This window comes from Galleria mellonella, unplaced genomic scaffold (genome assembly GCF_026898425.1).
Source record: "Galleria mellonella isolate WM207_F2 unplaced genomic scaffold, CSIRO_AGI_GalMel_v1 utg718, whole genome shotgun sequence".
NCBI classification, from domain to species: Eukaryota; Metazoa; Arthropoda; class Insecta; order Lepidoptera; family Pyralidae; genus Galleria; species Galleria mellonella.
The window spans coordinates 24,161-42,874 of NW_026442143.1; the positions used below are offsets into that span (position 1 = coordinate 24,161).

The following is an 18,714-nucleotide window of genomic DNA, read 5'->3' on the forward strand; positions in this document are numbered from 1 at the left end:
AAATCCTACCATAAAATAAAAAGGAACGATACTTTAGCATTTTTAATATTTTTAAACGGCATGTATCAAGTAATTTTAACATCAAATTTTTGTTTCGTTCAGATCCGAAATTTGGGAAAACATTTCATGGTAGGCCCTCAGTTTCTCTAAAATAGTATTCGGTTGACAATTTGTTGTGAGTACAAAAATGTTATCCATTTTAGACCCTTGTCGAGTGAATAGCTCGAGTTAGTACTCATATGTACATATAACTTCATCTACTCGTATATAAGAAAAAGTAATGTAAATCGTACAGATATACCTAAAATAAACAGTTATCTAAATTTTATACATTAAACTACTGAAATTGATTTCAAATATATTTTCCACTCCACTCCACACACTCCACGTCCACTGACGTTCATTGATCTACCATTGTTTAGTAATAATAGTCACTGAAATGGAAGATAATATATTTCCCTTTATTTTAGAAACCGACCTGCCATTTTGTGGATGAGGTGACGCGACTCTCTCGCCTTGTACCAGGAATAATGAACCCCGATCAGCATCGAGGAGTATTGACACGTTCTGTAGGATCTTGTGACACAGCACCCGTACTTCAAGCTCGTTGCAGATATCTTTGACCTGAGAACAAATATTAGTTGTATAGTAATAAAATGTTTTTAAACTAGAAACAATGTGTTAAGCATAACGCATTGTTTCTAATAAGCATTTACCTACTACATTGACTATTGTTTATTTTTTAATTTGTATTGTTGTCGTTTAATTTATTAATAATATAAATTGTAATAATATAGTAAATAACCATATTGAAAATAATGTTTAGGTATAAGTAGATATAAATTTCTAATTTATATAAATATGGCTATAGAATAAATTTTATTATAAAGAATTATTTTATTATAATTTTTATAATGACTGTAGCATGTCCAGTAATGACAAAATGTATGAAACCAACTATTGTAATATTACCATATCACCTTATTGTACCACATTTTTAGTAATAAATTTCGTTCATTCTTTCTTTCGTTTATTCATTCATAGAAAAGGACTTATGAGTCTATGAACTAGTGTATGTGTATCAAACAAGTTAAAAAGATATATAACACTCGACTAAACTAACAATTGAATTAGATATGATCATGATTTTTTACATATATTTCAATGCCTAATATAATGATCATTATCATATTAATAATTTAAAGGAATAAAATACACAAATCATCATTTATAAATTCGTTTCACCTTAATATCTGAAACATGAAATTTCATCTAGTAAGGTAATTTAAAGTGAGGCGTTTTCAAGCTTTCACGTGGATGATATTCACATTAGAGTGGGTGAGTCACTGAGTCTGCATGTGAGCATGAATTAGCACAGAATAGCGGTTAGTGGGACAATACTAGCGGCACATGAGTAGGTAAGGCAAAAAGGATACATATGTCACGTTATATTCTCACTGTTAAAGATTATGTTATTTGATACACTAATTAGTGATCACGAAATAAAGCTACTTCAAAGAATAGATAAATTTATTATGAGTTATATATTACTTTATTAATTAATTAAAAAATTTTAATATAATAATAATTCTCAGCTTTTTTTCTCACTCGCTTTTTTAATGACTTAAAGTCATTAAAAAAAGAGTGTTTGTTACCTCTTATCGCCTTAAAGGCTCAACAATCATTGTGAAATATTTTATACACGTTATATAGAAGGGGAGGGGATATGATTATACTCTTTACTTAGATCGACATACTCCCGTTCAAGCGTACAAAGTCGCGAGTAAAAGCTAGCTACAAATAATTGTATGTTAATTATTTGTATGTTCCTAGTCCTAAAACTAAGATAAAATAGTACATATATTTTTAATCTTTTTTTTAGAAACTTTTATTCAATAAGTATTCTTATTGGATAAAAGTTCCTAAATAAAAGTGCCAGCCCCATCAAGTATATCGTTACATCACAGAGACATTTGTAATGACAAATGAAAGTACAAAATTTGTATATTTCAATACATCAAGTTTATAATGTGATGAAAAGGTGGGCGTTGTAAAAGCGAACTTGAGAAGAGACACCAACACATAAATAGCTATAACTCACTTTTGAATCTGATTTCGTTGCTAATTTCCGTCGACATGTATTCCTGGCAAACGGCAAGTATTTACCAAATTCTATAACGAAATTTGCAAACCAACATTTACCAAGTTCGCTTTTACGCCGGTTCTGTAATGAATCGCGACACGTGAAGTCTATGGAAACTCGGGTTATTTAAAGAACGACGAAAGTTTTATAATAAAGTTTGTCGTCTATAACTTTAATTTTAAGTACAGACATATTACGTTAACACTTTATAGTCTGTAAAATATGAGACAGTCATTTTGCTAATTATCTTCTGTTCGTTTAGGAATTCTAAACTAAAATCGATGCCAAGTTAGAGTCATTTCATTGCTTTGACCTCTATTTCAACCTTTTTTTATAAAGAAAATGAAAATTTCAATTGTTTTACTTAATTATTCTAAATTTTCCAAAAAAAAAAAAGTTAATAGCTTAATACTTATTAGACAATTTCGTTTTTCTTGTGTTCTTATGTGACATTAATAAAAAGTTCATACGTGTCTTTATATTTTTGGTATCTAATAACATACTTAATGACAGCCAGATTTTCCATAAACTACTAGGAATAATAATAATAGAGAGTATATCGAGTATCAGTGCATGCTTTTTGAAAATTTAAATCTAGCAATCAATCTGTACACAACTAGAGAGTAAAATGAACAGTCACTAATTGAAAGCCAAAGTGAGCCACATCAAAGTTGAAATTAGGTATCATAGACAAGAGACAAAATAATATAAATTCATTCTAATCAAATAGCAAATTGCGTACATAAATATAGCATTTATATTGTAAATTCTTATGAAGACAATTCGTTAACTGAGACTAAGGTAATAAGCAATAGTCATAATATAAGTAACTAGCGGCCCGTCCCGGCTTCGCACGGGTGGATACTTTTACAACATTTTAAAAAGTGATTATTGTGACATAACGAGTTGGACATATAATATCGCGAAGTTTTTTGTAGTTATTGATATTTTCTTCAAATTGTAGAATATACTTTTGTTCTATCACCAATAGTTTCCGCAGCGCACGCGACGAAAGATATTTTATAGCATTTCTTACACCTTGAATTACGTTGCTAAAGTTTTAGTAAGTATCCCTAATCTTTTCTAGCAATAAATATAGCCTATGTTACTCAGGGTGAATGTAGATTTCTAATGGTGAAACAATTTTAGAAATCGGTAAAGTAGTTTATTCATTACAAACATACATACACACAAAAATACAAATCTTTCCTCTTTATAATATTAGTGTAGATAATGTAAGAATTGCTAAGAATAATGTCTCTATAAAAACAACAGAACCTTACCAATTGTTCGCTAATATAAATCCAAACACATACATAAAGGTTTAAAAAGGTTAATAACCCTTTTTTAGTACATTGGGAAATCTCAGGCGTATTATAAAATATTTCTTCAATTCACTACTGCAATTTATCTATGTCCCTAACCGATAATCACGTGAAATGATTAATTAGAAGCGATTCGGGTAGAACGTGACGGAACAGTAATCCGAACCCAGGAGACGTTTATTTGGGTTAACTTCAAACCTCATATATAATAACTCAATCAAGTTACTAATGAGATTTATATGTTACCACTAGGTACCGAAATAGTATTGGTATTAATGCGAATGATATTGGTGTGATTTATAACATCATGCTAAATGTATAAAATATAAACCATCTTGTCTTTACTTCGTTAAAAATAGCATTTTTTACAAATAACAATATTTAGATATTTTTAGACTACTTTAAGTATTAATAAAATTACAATGTTATTAATGAGATTTTAAAGTAATACCGTAAACAATTTCTTCGAATTTGTCAACCATAATTTTATATAGCTTGGCGTAATTTTGAGAGAGTGAAGCCAACTTTCAACGATAATAAATTATTGAATAATTTCCACTAGCCTGTTTTAACCAGAAACAATAAACAACAAACAATACCATTTTTTCACTTATTTATTTACCAGAGGGAGACTACAAAAGTCGATTGCTTGGGTATCTCTATCCCATTCGTGTTTCAACCGTGAAGCAGTTGTGTTTGCATGGCTGTGTTTCGGTTTGAAGGGTGGGATATAGCGTGAATTTACTGGGTATAGAGGATTAACACCCGAGTCCTCAGGAATGGCAACGCATGGGGGGTATCATGGGCGAAACAGTATACTCTGTTATGTCCATGGTACTGTTCATGTCTATAGGCGACGGTTACCACTTTCCATCAGGTGGACCGTCAGCTTGTTTGCCATTCTAAGTAGTATAAAAAAAACTTAATTTTGTACGATTTACAACAAATATGATTAATAATTCACAATAGACTATAACATTTCATGTATTTACATCAAACGTAAAAATATTCAAACCTATAGCAATGAAATTTTAAACGAACTTAACCAAGTATTAGACAACAAACTATTCAGCAGATGATAAGACATTATAACTTTTATTAGATAAACATAAATACATTTTATTTCAGAAATTACGCAATTAATAATTCATTGAAAGTATACGAGTATAAGCGAAATTAGATCACTCAGTGGTTGATACATTTATCTGAAGCTCCCCTATAAATGCCTTCTAGTCAAATGCTACTAAGCATCAATGAATACGTATGAATATGTATTCACGGTCGGCTTCCACACGTGCTCAGTTAGAAAATTAAGTTCATTTATGACTTGCGAGCTTTATGCTATTTGCTAGAATCTCAAGCTATATTAAAGTCAGTGACTTATCTATCCAAGTACGAGTATATATGAATAAAATAAATAGGCAGTATTGCAAGTCACTGGAAAGAAGAATGAATCGATTGAATACTGTTGCCAAATCTTTTGTAACCCGAAAAATATTTAGGAGCGGAGCGTACTCTGAAATGATAAATCCGAATATCAATCTAACTTTGCATAGTTTTGTTTTGAATAAAATTTATTGAATCGAATTTATTTGAAGTAAGACTTACGACATATTTTATCTTATACAATACGGTCCAAACCAATGGAAAGTCTATACAGACCAACTGAATCCAATTAAATTCGTATTATAAAACGCCCGAACTTTCAGCAGAAAGGTCGCATTTGTCATTTCACAGTAGACCCCGTGTATATAAAATTAATTCTATTTTAATTTATTCGAAGTAGCTATTTTAAACCCCCGTAAATATATGAAATCGACGTAAAGACGAAGAAACAAAAATCTACTACTAAATCATCCTACTGAATTTAACCTTAAAAATAACCTTCTTATAGTAGTGGTCAATGAGTTTAGCTTTGATTCACGATTGAAACCAATAAGGGTGATTTTTTTACAGCGTTTTTATTTTGTGTTCCAGGAAACCAACAAAATTGCCTGACATGACATTCGTTTAGAGTCAGTTTTTGTTTGATTAAGCTTCTGATTAGATACTTCAGTGATACGAATACAAAAGCGAATATTATAATATACTTATGCACACAAATTTCGTTTATTATACTGAAACATAACAATACTACTCTATTTTATTTCGTATTACTTTCTAAAAGTAGTGAGAAAGATTATTGTAGTAGAATCGTTATATTGTATCAAACTAAAGTCAAATAACGATTGTTCGCAATACTTGAACCTCATTACAAATGGCTGAATGTATGTGACAACCACTACGTACCGTGACCCAGTTCACAGGACAAGTTCAATGCTAAACTAGTTTATATAAAATAACATACCCGACGTACGTAACATATATTGGTACGGAGTCGTTAACAAGTAATGGTTCTTAGAGAACACTTCACGTCAACATAGCAATGATGCGACTTCCGTTTGTTAGTACGCAGATTTACGTGGGTACATTGGAATTGTCTTTTTCTTATACTAATAAGAACGAACAAGCTGACGACCCAATTCATGGAAAATGCAACTATGTATAGACATTATTTATATACTGTACCCGTTTTAATGTCTTATCAAAAGATCCTGTTTTTACCTCAAGTGAGAGAGTTAAATGCAGTACTATAAGTCAGTCGTATATTACTTTTAATACTTAGGTATGTTCTTTTTTAAATGTTGTCTATATACATGCACGACAGGAATTTTACAAACTTAGTGTATTTATCGTTTTCGCCAAACCGACTTAATCCGGCTCGCAATGCGCAAAGCGCCGTACATATCCTGAAGATGAAGTTGAAACAGTTATCGAAAACGACAAACATCAGTTGTCAGCTCTTCAAATTAGTAGATTTGTTATTTAACCTTACAATAACTTCCTTTCTGTGAATACGCTTAATTCGAGATTTGCTCGAAACTGAATAGCGAATAACAACTTCCTAATATGGCTATCAAAGCAATGTAAAACACCATAGTCTAAATAACTCTATAATCAGACATTCACAGAAAATGTCTAGACAGAAATGCATTCTAAATTGTCATATAATATGCTTAAATATAATAATACATGCATGACCATGAATCGGTAATCCCTACTTGCTGATGATACTATGTCAAACATGACATAGTATGAATGACATAGTATCAGTAATGAATCGAACACGATTCATTACTGACAACATACTACAATCCTACAAACACCTCTATTTGTCGAGAACTTCGAAGGCAGACAGCAGAGTATTCCCAAGTTCCCGACCACAGCTGGTATTGATGAGATACGGACGTATGACCTAGGTCAAAGGTTTATCTAAGATTAGTTAGACATAAATAATTCATAATTTAAACACGAATATAATCCTAGATGGGTAATGTAGTCAAAAGGAATAATATTCGTTGATTGTTCTATTGTATGGGTGTACACTCAGCTTGCCTATATTTTATCGAGCAATATTTTTAATAATATTATATAAATAGGATCTCATTATTATGTTACTCTATATATATATATATAGAAGAGGGTCAGTCAGCACTGAGATATATATTAGTACAATCTAAACTGCTAAATATAGATTATTTAAATTATTCATATAGATTCTATAGGTATGAGCAATAAAAATGGTATTTTGAAAATTCAACTCTCAAGGGGATAAAATGTAGATTAAAAGTTTGTATGCAATTCCATCAGTTTAGATGTTAAACACATGAAAGTTTAGATTTATGCTCTTAATACAAAATAAAAATTAATATGTTTTTGGTTTTTTGAAGAGCTTACAGTTATTCAGTCTACACACATGTTGCATAACGGTCAGATATTGATCACTAATAGGGAAGGTTGTAGAACTTCTACTAATAATAATAGTAGTGAATCCTCAGACGTTGGTAGTCGTATATACGCTAATGATATAATAACCAGTGATATGGACTTCCACAAAATAACAACCAATTCAGTAAAATATTTAGGTTGTTAGTTTCTAGGTTTAGCAAGGGTTACTTGTCAATAGAACACGCTACACGTGTTCTATTGACAATTAACTATTAAGGATAAAGCCATTTCAATCATGATACAATTATCATAATATCGATTATTACGAAAGCAAACCTAGTCGATTTAAAAATTATCGAAAATTATGGAAATATATTGTACACATAAACGATTACACTAATACACACAACACTGATAGAACCCACAAATTTTTTAAATCAGTTCAAAAATACAAACATAGACTAAATAGTTTATAAATGAAAACTTAGTTTTAATAATAAAACAAAGCTAAAAGGTTCCGATTTAGAATTAACGATACATCAAAGTTTTGTATATAATTAGAAAACACCCGACACAATATAACCTTCCCTTTCTTTAATAGTCGGGGAAAGTCTCCAAGTCTATTTATAAATTCTATTCCAATAACAATCCCCGCGATCTCTGCAGTAGGTATTCTAATATAACATAAATCGTTTGTAGAGAAAACGAAAGACAGTGTTTGTCGTCTGCAATTTGTAATAGTTCCCTTTGAGAAGATCAAAGATTGTACATGGCTATAAAATTCCTTATTCTATACACGTTCTTTTCATAGAAATAAATCTAATATCAATAACGACTACACTAAAGGAATTTTTTTTCTCTATCATTTAAGGCTACAAAAACATATATACAATAGAATAGAATAGAATAGAAATCATTTATTCAAATAAACTTACATTGAAGCACTTTTGAAAAGTCATTACATTTTTTTTAATTTACCGCTCGTTCGGAAAGCTGTCTCATCACAAGAAGAACGAGCAAGAAACTTGCGTGATGCTCTTTTAAATAATTTTATTATTATTTTACATTTTTAAGTTTAATTGTGTGAATACAAACCACCAATTAGCACTAATTCAATTAAATACTCAAAAAGAAAAAAAAATTGAATACATAACCAACTGGTTAAACAATTAATAAGAGGAAATCAGTCATAGTGATTAGAGCAGACCAGTCCCTACAAGCAGCACCCGTTCACGAGTATGACGGATGAGCCAGCCATCACTGCGCTCGACCATATTTTAGGGAGCCCAATGACCCGGCCCACCACGCCGCCACAAGTCTGGACATTTTAGTGAGCATGACTACTCAAAACACTAGACCACGTCAAAGCTACTCACAATTGCCATCTGATAGTTATAGTATTCACATTTTACATAAGAATGCATGCGGCAATTAATACAAAAAACCGCTACGCTTTCATATTTCTAAAATTAATCAATTAAATCAAGAAAGCAATGAGAAAATAAAATTATAACGTTGTATGCTAATAAACTAATTATTTACTTGATATGTTGTCATCTATGAATTCGTCTATCCTGTAATAGGCTTTCTTACATAAAAATTGTTTAATATAAGATTTGAATTGCCTCTCTGTCAGATTTAATGCAGATTCCGGCAGTTTATTATAAAATCTTATGCAATTACCATAGAATGAATTACTGATTTTGTGCAGACGGCATTTAGGTAAAATAAGCTTATTTATATTGCGTAAGTTTCTACTTGTACAGTCTTTGAGTTTTTTAAAACTCGCTAAGTTCTTCCGTGTATACATAATATTTTCATAAATGTATTGTGAAGTAACTGTGAGGATATTTGAGTCTTTAAAGCACTGACGTAATGACTCTCTTGAACCCATACCATAAATAGAACGTATGGCTCTCTTTTGTAAAACAAATATAGTATTTATATCGGCTGCTTTACCCCACAGCAGTATGCCATAAGACATTATGCTATGGAAATAACTAAAATATACAAGTTTAGCCGTCGCCACGTCTGTTAATTGCCTAATTCTTCTAATTGCATATGCAGCAGAACTGAGTCTACTGGCCAATTTTGAAATATGGGGCCCCCATTGTAATTTCGAGTCCACTGTTATACCTAAAAAAACTGTATCATTAACAAAATTTACTATTTCGTCATTAAGCAATAACTGTGTATTTATTAGTCTTACATTAGGAAGTGTAAATTTTATACACTTTGTTTTGCTGGAATTTAATAATAGGTTATTACATGTAAACCAATTTAATATTGCAGACATAGCACAATTTACATCGTCTAATTGATTACTTTGACGTCCAATTTTAAACACTAACGAAGTATCATCCGCAAACAGCACTATATCTGCAATTTTCTCTACCATAAACGGAAGGTCATTTATGTAGATTAAAAAGAGAAAGGGGCCTAAGATTGACCCTTGTGGAACGCCCATCTTAATATTAGCTCCCTTAGATTTTACACCGTCAATATCTACAGTTTGAACCCTATCCTCTAAATAAGTTCTCATTAATTTTAGATCATTATCTCTTATACCATAATGTTCGAGCTTGTACAAAAGCGTTTTATGATCCACACAATCAAATGCCTTTGATAGGTCACAAAAAACTCCGAGTGCATCCTGTGACCTCTCCCAAGATTCGAAAATATGTGTCATTAGCGCAACACCTGCGTCAGTGGTAGACTTGCCGGCGGTGAAACCATATTGCTGACTGTGAAGCAGTCCGTTAACCCTGAAGTGATGTAACATTTGATTTAACATTATCTTTTCAAACACCTTACTTAGAACTGGCAAAATAGATATAGGTCTATAGTTCCCTGGCTCAAATTTATCTCCTGATTTAAATAGTGGGATTAATTTGCTAAATTTCATTAAATGTGGAAAAACGCCATTATCAATACATTTATTAAAAATAGTGGCTAGATATGGAGCAACAATATCTATGAAAGAACTAACTACTTTTACAGACATGCCCCAAAGGTCTTCCGTATTTTTTAAATTTAGCTGTTTGAATATTTTTATGATATGAAAGGGGCTAACATGTGAAAATTTAAATCTTAAAGAACAACAACCGATATTAGTCTCTATTAATTTTTTTGCTCGAGATTGAGATGAGTCCAGAGAAGATGTAATATCAATCGGAATATTAGCAAAAAAATCTTCAAAAATATTAACTACATCTTTTGTTGTTGTTATTAATTTATTATCATAATTTAATGTAAATTGATTACAGGCTATTTTAGATCTTCCAGTTTCTTTATTTATAATGCTCCAGATGGTTTTAATTTTGTCAGAAGACTGCTTAATTTGTTTATTAAAATAATTAGACTTAGCCATAATACAAACTTTTTTAAAAATTTTAGAATAATTTTTTACATAAGTGGTGAATTTGTCATCAAATCGATATTTTTTTTGATCGTATAAATCAAACAAAATATTTCTACTTTTAAGTATTCCTACTGTTGCCCATTCCGTGAATTTAGATTTAACATGAACTTCTTTTTTCTTGAAAAATTGTTCATATTCTCCGGATAAAATATTAATTAGCTTGGTGTAAAGATAATCAGGATTATTACTAGATTGTAACAGCAAATCCAATTTATTTTTAATCGCGCTTTTGTATTTATTAATATTGTAAACGTTTATTTGTCTTTTTGATTTTTTATTATTGTTGACTTTATTGATTTGACTGCTAAACTTAACAACTTGACCACAGTGATCTGAAGGAAGTTTATTTATTATGAATTTTTCTGTATACTCGCAGTTACAAAAAACATTGTCAAGACAAGTAGCAGACGTGGCAGTTACACGAGTGGGTTCATGAAAGACATGACATAAATCAAATGACTGAAATAAACTAATAATTTTTGTACATGTGGGTGTGTTACAAAGAATATCAACGTTAAAATCTCCACATACAATAATTTTTTTAATACTATTAAATACTTTTTTTAAAATATCCTCCATCACCCCTTCAAAAACATTGTAATCACTATTAGGAGGCCTGTACACACATATAAGGATATAATTTTCTAGTTCTATACAAGATAATTCTATACAACACTCAATAGAAAGTCTAACAATGTCAGCACGTTCCTTTACTTTAATATTATTTCTTGCAATTATCATAGACCCGCCTCTGTTAACTGACTTTCTATTGAAGCAGCTGACAACGTTATAATTATTTAAATTGAACATCATATTGCTTTCTTTAAGCCAATGTTCTGTGAAACAGACAATATCAATATTATACTTTTCTAAAAATAATTGTATAATTAACTCGCTGCCGGGAAAACTTTGTATGTTCTGATGAACAATTATTAATTCTGATTGCTTTCCCTTTGTCTTTGTGAGCAGTTTAAATCTGCGGTCATAGTACTTATGTCACAAATATTAATAGAATTATCTGTTATGTCAGCATTTTTATGTTTAAGTTTACCATGTAAACTGTTCATGTAGTCAATATTATAAGCCACTAAAGTGGCTATTTTATTTTTAGATGATTTAGAAAGATACATTGTATCTTTTGTCAAATAAAAATCACTAATAAAACTATTAGTATCAAAAAATGTCAAAATGTCACTATGACGACATGTCAATGTATGTAATAAGTTATTCAGGTAATGTACCTTACTGTTAATTTTTTTATGAAGATGTCTATTTGTGTAAGGAAAAGCGCACAATACAATCTTATACACATTTAATTGTAATAAATATTCAATTCCTTTAATTACATCCTGCCTATTTAATTGAATACTATTACCAAAAAATAACACAATTGTGGTCATATTGTTCATTTTCGTAGACTTAATTTTATTTATTATTTGTGTAAATGATGCTTCTGGCATGCAGTAGTTTAATAAATCACCCTTAAGATGATACTTCAATATAGACCCAAAGTTACAGCCTATTCTGTCAGAGAACACCATTGTGCTACTCTTAGGGTTACAGTCACTGGCACAAACACCCTGAACTTCATTTTCCAGCACAGTTACAACTGAATTATTATTTGATATATTTGTGTGATTACATGTACAATGCTTAGTCAACGACTCAAAACGGTCAGCATTGTATTTACTGACATCAATCAGATCATCCATTGCTAAAATATGCTCCTGGATTTGTTTCTGAGAGATAATATACTTTGTATTTAAATCATGAAGCGAAGATTCTAAACTATTGATTTTTGAAGTTAGGTAGTCTGTATCAATGTCATATAACTTTTGGCTTTCCACTAACTTATTATTACACTTATTAATGTAATCATGCAATTTTAAATTATTCAAAGTGGTTTTTTTCAATAATTGTCCCTTTTTGCAACGCTTATTTAATATATTCCGATTCTTAATTATAAACTTTTTTAGTTTTAAATATTTTTTAAATTTATTATTACTCAACATACAAATATTACTGTTATAGTTGCCTAATTTAGGTGATGTATCACTAGTAAGGTCAATTACAACAGGATGGGTGCATGGAACTGTAGTAGAAGGAGGCACACAGTCAACACTAATAAGTTCCTCATATAAATTACTAATCTCATTACTTTGTCGAGATTCCAATCTTGTGTCTAGATCATTGATTTTAGAATATGCCTGCTTTAACTCAAGTTCCAATTCAGTGATACGCCTCAAGGCTTGCTCATGAGTGTCACTACATTGATGAAAGCTACTTATTAGTTCTTGAAGCTGATCCCGCTGCTCAATAACTTCCTGATGGCTATTATGAAGTTCTGACAATTCTGATTTTAATTGGGTATTTTTATTTATAATTTTTAAAATTTCATCTTCACTCTCTTCTCTCTCCCTGATCAACTTGTCACTGAGATCTTTGGATGCCTGAAGTTCTTGTAGGGCCACTTTAAGCTTCATCTCTGTCTGCCGTGCAGTTGTGGAACGGGTAGATAGTGACATTATTGAATATATGAATAGTTACTAGGGAGAGTGAAGTGAGTTATTTCTAAAAAAAGTATCACAACGAGAACAGCAACTGAACCTTACTTATTTTATGTGTTAAAATTTTGAATAATTTTTGTTAGGTATATTTATACGACCTATATTTTACAAGATTAAGTAAATGGAATTAGATTGTGCTCCTTTCCTTCAAATTACATTAATATAAAACATAAAATTACTTACAATATATTTTGTGGGTATATTTTTTCCTTCGACGTACGCAACAACTGAACTTCACAATTATTAATATCAATTTAACTTGATGTGAATATTTTCTATAAAACTTGTATATATTATGAAATTCTTTGAATAAGTCCAACAAATAGTTATAAAATAGTTTTAAAATTAGTTGTTTACCAACGAAAGAAGTTTGACAGATGGCCGGTGCACTATTTTAATGTCGATTTTTGCAAATAATACACTACCAAATTGTACACAAACAACAATCGACACTTATTGCACTATTATATCACTAATAACGATGTCGAAAATATAATATTCGTGTGATAGACTATTAAAAATTATTTATTTATTACGGCCAGCTGAAAATGACAACTGTCGTTGGTGTTGCTAGTCGAAGAAAAAAAAAAAAACCTTTAAATGTCACTATAAATATTCTGTCTAGTAAAATAAAGCTAGGTAAGTACATAGGATCTCGATAATGTTCATTCAATTCAATTAACATTATGAGTAAAAATGTGAAATATAATTTTATCATTTTTTTTTATACCACTGAGATGGCAAACAAGCATATGATCCACTTGATGGTAAGCAGTTACCGTAGCCTATGAATGCCTACAATACCATGGGTTATTATGCGCCCGTTGGCGACCCTGAAAAATCTCTTTTCCCCCTTTTGAAGAACTCAATTCTATAGTCTCTTAAAAAAACCTCGGCAGAGAATTTATTCCATAACATGAGTGTTCGTGGGAGAAAACATCTCTGAAACCGCGTTGTACGCGACCATTTAGGCAGTAGGGATGAGAGTGAACCGATCCGGCGTGAAGTAATGCTTCGCTTTATTGTTTTTTGGATGCCAGCTTCATCTTATCTTTAAGATGGCCACGGAATTGTACGTCACTAGGACACAATGCTCACACCAAGGATCGCAATGCTTTTAAAGATGTTTTGAGAGATTTACTCTGTCGTATTTGTGCCGATTTAACTTTTTAGGACCGAGATAGACCATATCATAGATTAATACAAAAGGTACTTAATAATTCAACTGGTTTATCGCAAAGTCACGAGGAATAGCGAGTATATAAATAAAATGTAATATTTTGTTGAGAAAATAAATTCATAAAAAATTAAACTTATAAAAAAGTAGTAGCTTAATCAAATTCAAATTAATAAAAAACGTTACACGATTGTTTACTTTTCGTTTCTGTCATTCTGTTTAATACCAGACTGTATTTATTTATTTACATTATATTGACAAAGATATTGCAAACTGTATAAATAAAAATGGTATTCATAATTTCACATAAATGTTAATGATAATTCAGGTCACTTTGACTTGTGAATAAGATACGATGTTCATATTTTTATCGAGTTTTTTAAATTTCTTATCTTTTTGACTTTACATTAACTTTTATTGTAGTTTTGGATGATAGATAAGAATATTTAATTTGTAATCTAATGTAAATTTTTGATACATTAACAATATTTTATGTATAATATCTGTATAGACATTTTGTAATATATATGTTTTTCTTACGTAGTAACTTCTGATTCGGCCGACTGGACTTTACCCGCTACTTATCTGAGTGACCGAAATATGTTTACTAAACGGGATAAACAGTAGCTTAAATCCTTATTCATGACATATAGTAAGTGTATACCAAATTTCATAGTAACTGATTAAACCGTTAAGGTGCTATAAGTTAACAAACACACTTTCACTTTTAAAATATTCCATATTAGCCGTTAATTGTCCATTGTTAAACATAGGCTTGCTTCCATTAGGGAGTTCTGTTAGTAATTGTCACGCTTGGCAGGCAGATTGGCAACTGCAGTTAGGCCTTGGAGATATTTTAAGAGCTGCTGCCCATCCCTTGACTATTAAGTTCCCTTAGTCGCTTTTTACGACACCTATAGGAAAAGAAGGGGCCACCATGTCGTGACCACATCGCAAATTTATAAAATAAGGAAGGAGGTTTATGTAACGAGACTGAAATACTTGCCTTAAAAATCCATGCCAAGTATAGATTCAAGGGGGATTTAGAAGATGGAATCAAAGGAGCATGTACAGTAAATAGCGATAAAAGACACCCATATAAATATACAAGTAGGTTTCGTTGATAATATTATTCGTGTTTTAATATATCACATAATATTATAGGAAAAAATAAACGACAGCTGACTGTCCAGTCTAAATTATGCAAATATTAACATGTGATTACATTCCACGTAACCATTAACCTTATAGGAATTTAACAAATGAGATCAACCTGTGAATGTAAATCTACGTACTACGTACTAGATCTCTCTCTAAATTATCTATGTGATAGAAAGGGAAAGCCGAGTGCTAATGATCTTTATTTTGAAGTAATTTTCATAAGAAGGAGGTTCCTAATTTGAATAGTTTTGAGTGTGCATGTTGCATCGCGATTTACAATCGTTTAAGTTTGCTCTCTTGTTTGTTTTATATTAGTTTTGTCACAGTTATATTTAATTTTGCAAAGCAAAATATTGCTTATCATATTTGGTGTATAATTCTATGTTCTAAATTGAAATATTTTAATGAAAATGTTTGTTATATCTTTATCACTTTATAGGTATATAGTCTTTTGCACGCAGATAATTATTGTTTTTTTTTTTTTTTTGTGGAACAAAATCTTAAATTCGATACTTAATATTTAAGATATAGCATAAAAGCGATGTCATTTTTATGCAATAAAATAGCAATTTTTAATTGTTTATTCGTTTGCCGAATGGCCTGGGAACAATTGGGAGCACACGCCTCTGTACGCACCGCCCGTTTATCATATGCGGGCAAATAGACAGCAACAACTGTTTACCACCACAGATAAAGAATCACTAGAAAGAAATACAAATTTAAACAACTGCACTTTTTAGTTATTTTAGTCACATCAAAATTGTTCGAAGTAAAAATTTACGTAATTTCTAATCTTTATCTGATCTAAAGATAAATATTATATTGAAAATGAGTAATAAAGTAAAAAATAATAAAAAATCATTAGTTAATCATAATGAAATACTTTAGTCACGGCGTCTTTGGACTAAATCATTTATCGATTTAGTTCATATAAAACAGAAAGAACAAAAAATTGTTTGACCATAAATAATAAAAAAAACCATATGTTCAGCAAATATATATTTTATATTAACAATTGCATGTAAGGTTAATGAATATTCCTACATTATCATTATTTCTTTTTCTTTCACTGCAAACTATCCACTGTTAATGCTATAAGTAAATTATAAAAAAAAATCCAACACAACAATTAAGTATAGAATACGCAAAACAAATTAATGTCTTGGATAGCAAAAACTCAAGCAATAAATTATCCGAAGCTTGTTCTTACTTCTGACACGTTATTGCTAATGGGTTTTTGTAATAAACTATTGGCAGCGGTTTATCTAATTACCAATATGTACTATATAATTTCAGGAGGAAATTTTAATGAATTCTAACCTATACTATTGAATTGAATGTTATTATTGTAATTATTTTTATGTAGGTCCATTTTATTTAGGCAAAACTCTATGTTAGAATATTAAACTTAATAGAAGCGTAATTTAGATAAGTAAAGACGTATAAAGACGGTTTTACAATCCTGCTTGTTCCATCAATATACAGCGGGACACGAATGTGTGATAGTAGGTGAAGATGGAAGCATATAAGTTAACTTATCATGACTAATTCATCAAGAATTAACCGCGATGATTTCCAGGGGGAACACGTGGACGACAACCTGTCAGGGAATATTGCTAGCAATGGAACTACACATCCTCGTTACTATTATTTTTTTAAAATCTACCATTGTATCAAATTTTATATAAATACATTTAACTATGACGTCAAACATTTAACCATTTTAATAGAATTAACTACCTACATAATGATATACGACATAGTAGATATTAGTTGATATTAGGAGAAATACAGTACAGCAAACAATAATTTGATTATTGTTCAATTTGTACTAAGTTCATGTTTATCTGAAATGTATAATTAATAACGTACTCCAATTAAATGCCTACAGAAATGTTGTATGATCATGACCCGTAGATAAATTATGTAGGTAACACAATAGGTTTATCGAGGCAAATCGTTGTCGAAAATTCGAATTTCAATTTCTTTTCTAAATTTAATGTAAGCACGTGGAAAACTGCATATTATGTGGGCAAGGCAAGAAAGTGGAATACAACTAGCGAATGTAAATAATTTTATAATATAAATTAAACTATATATATATATATATATATATATATATATATATATATATATATATATATATATATATATATATATATATATATATATATATATATATATATATATATATAAATATATATATACTTACGGCTATGTCCGTACAAATTAGGGCAACTAATTCAAGTAATTGATTTATTATAATTAGTTGCCAATTGGTTAACCCATCGTTTCTCAAGCAAGGGGTCGCAACCATTGCGGGGTCGCGTTTGTTATTAAAGGGGGTCGCACTCTGTTGAAAAATAATAAGACCTCAAAAGATTCGTTTAACATAGCGATGCACGACTTTACTAATCCGACTACAAATTATTCAATTGAGCAATTCATTCGGATCATTCGAATGATTTTCAATTCAGCCGACTACTAATTTCATCCGATTACTAACTTCATTCACTACACGCTTCTATTAATTGCTAAAATTATTAATTAGTAGTTGTTCAAGAACGAGTCGGCACGAACATAGGCGAGTCGACCCGATTGCTGGATTGTTCTTTTTTTTGTGAATGATCAAGAGTGTTGCCAATTGTATATCATATAATTATATTATAAATTATTGTCTAATAGATCTTTACGTTCGACTTAAATATTTTTCGTTTATTACTAGTTTATAAACACGACTTGGTCCACGTTCATATTTATAATATTTATTATTACTGAGCCTATTTTGTCAATATTTATTATTAATAACAAGCTTTATCACCGTCTCTGCCTTTAAATATTGATTATATCGATATTTCCGACACGCATCACTTTATCGGTGATAATAATCAAATTAGCTGCAATTAATAGCCCTAAAAGATTCCATGAAAAAGCGATCGACGTTAAATGGTAAATGTTAATTTCTTCAAACGGATATTACGAAGCTATGATAGTCTCATTGGGCAATTTGGGACACACTTTTAGGAAATCATTTTTTACTTTCACATTCGACTTCGATTAAAAAAACGGCTCTTTCTATCGTGATAAAATAGATCAACAAAGTACCTCGTATTTCGTAGAACAATATTAGATTTATACATACATATATAATT

At 30.4% G+C, this 18,714-nt stretch overlaps 1 protein-coding gene across 11 annotated transcripts in view; it reads right to left on the reverse strand.

Moving 5' to 3' along the window:
- Positions 1 to 393: 393 nt before the first annotated feature.
- Positions 394 to 18,714, reverse strand: part of LOC128202038 (dual 3',5'-cyclic-AMP and -GMP phosphodiesterase 11-like) — a 177,013-nt gene continuing 158,692 nt past the window's right edge. For all 11 annotated transcript variants that reach the window (XM_052900874.1, XM_052900871.1, XM_052900866.1 and 8 more), the window contains one exon: positions 394 to 624. In XM_052900874.1, coding sequence (XP_052756834.1) covers positions 409 to 624 — 216 coding nt within the window. In that variant the 3' untranslated portion in view covers positions 394 to 408. The remainder of the gene's footprint in view (positions 625 to 18,714) is intronic.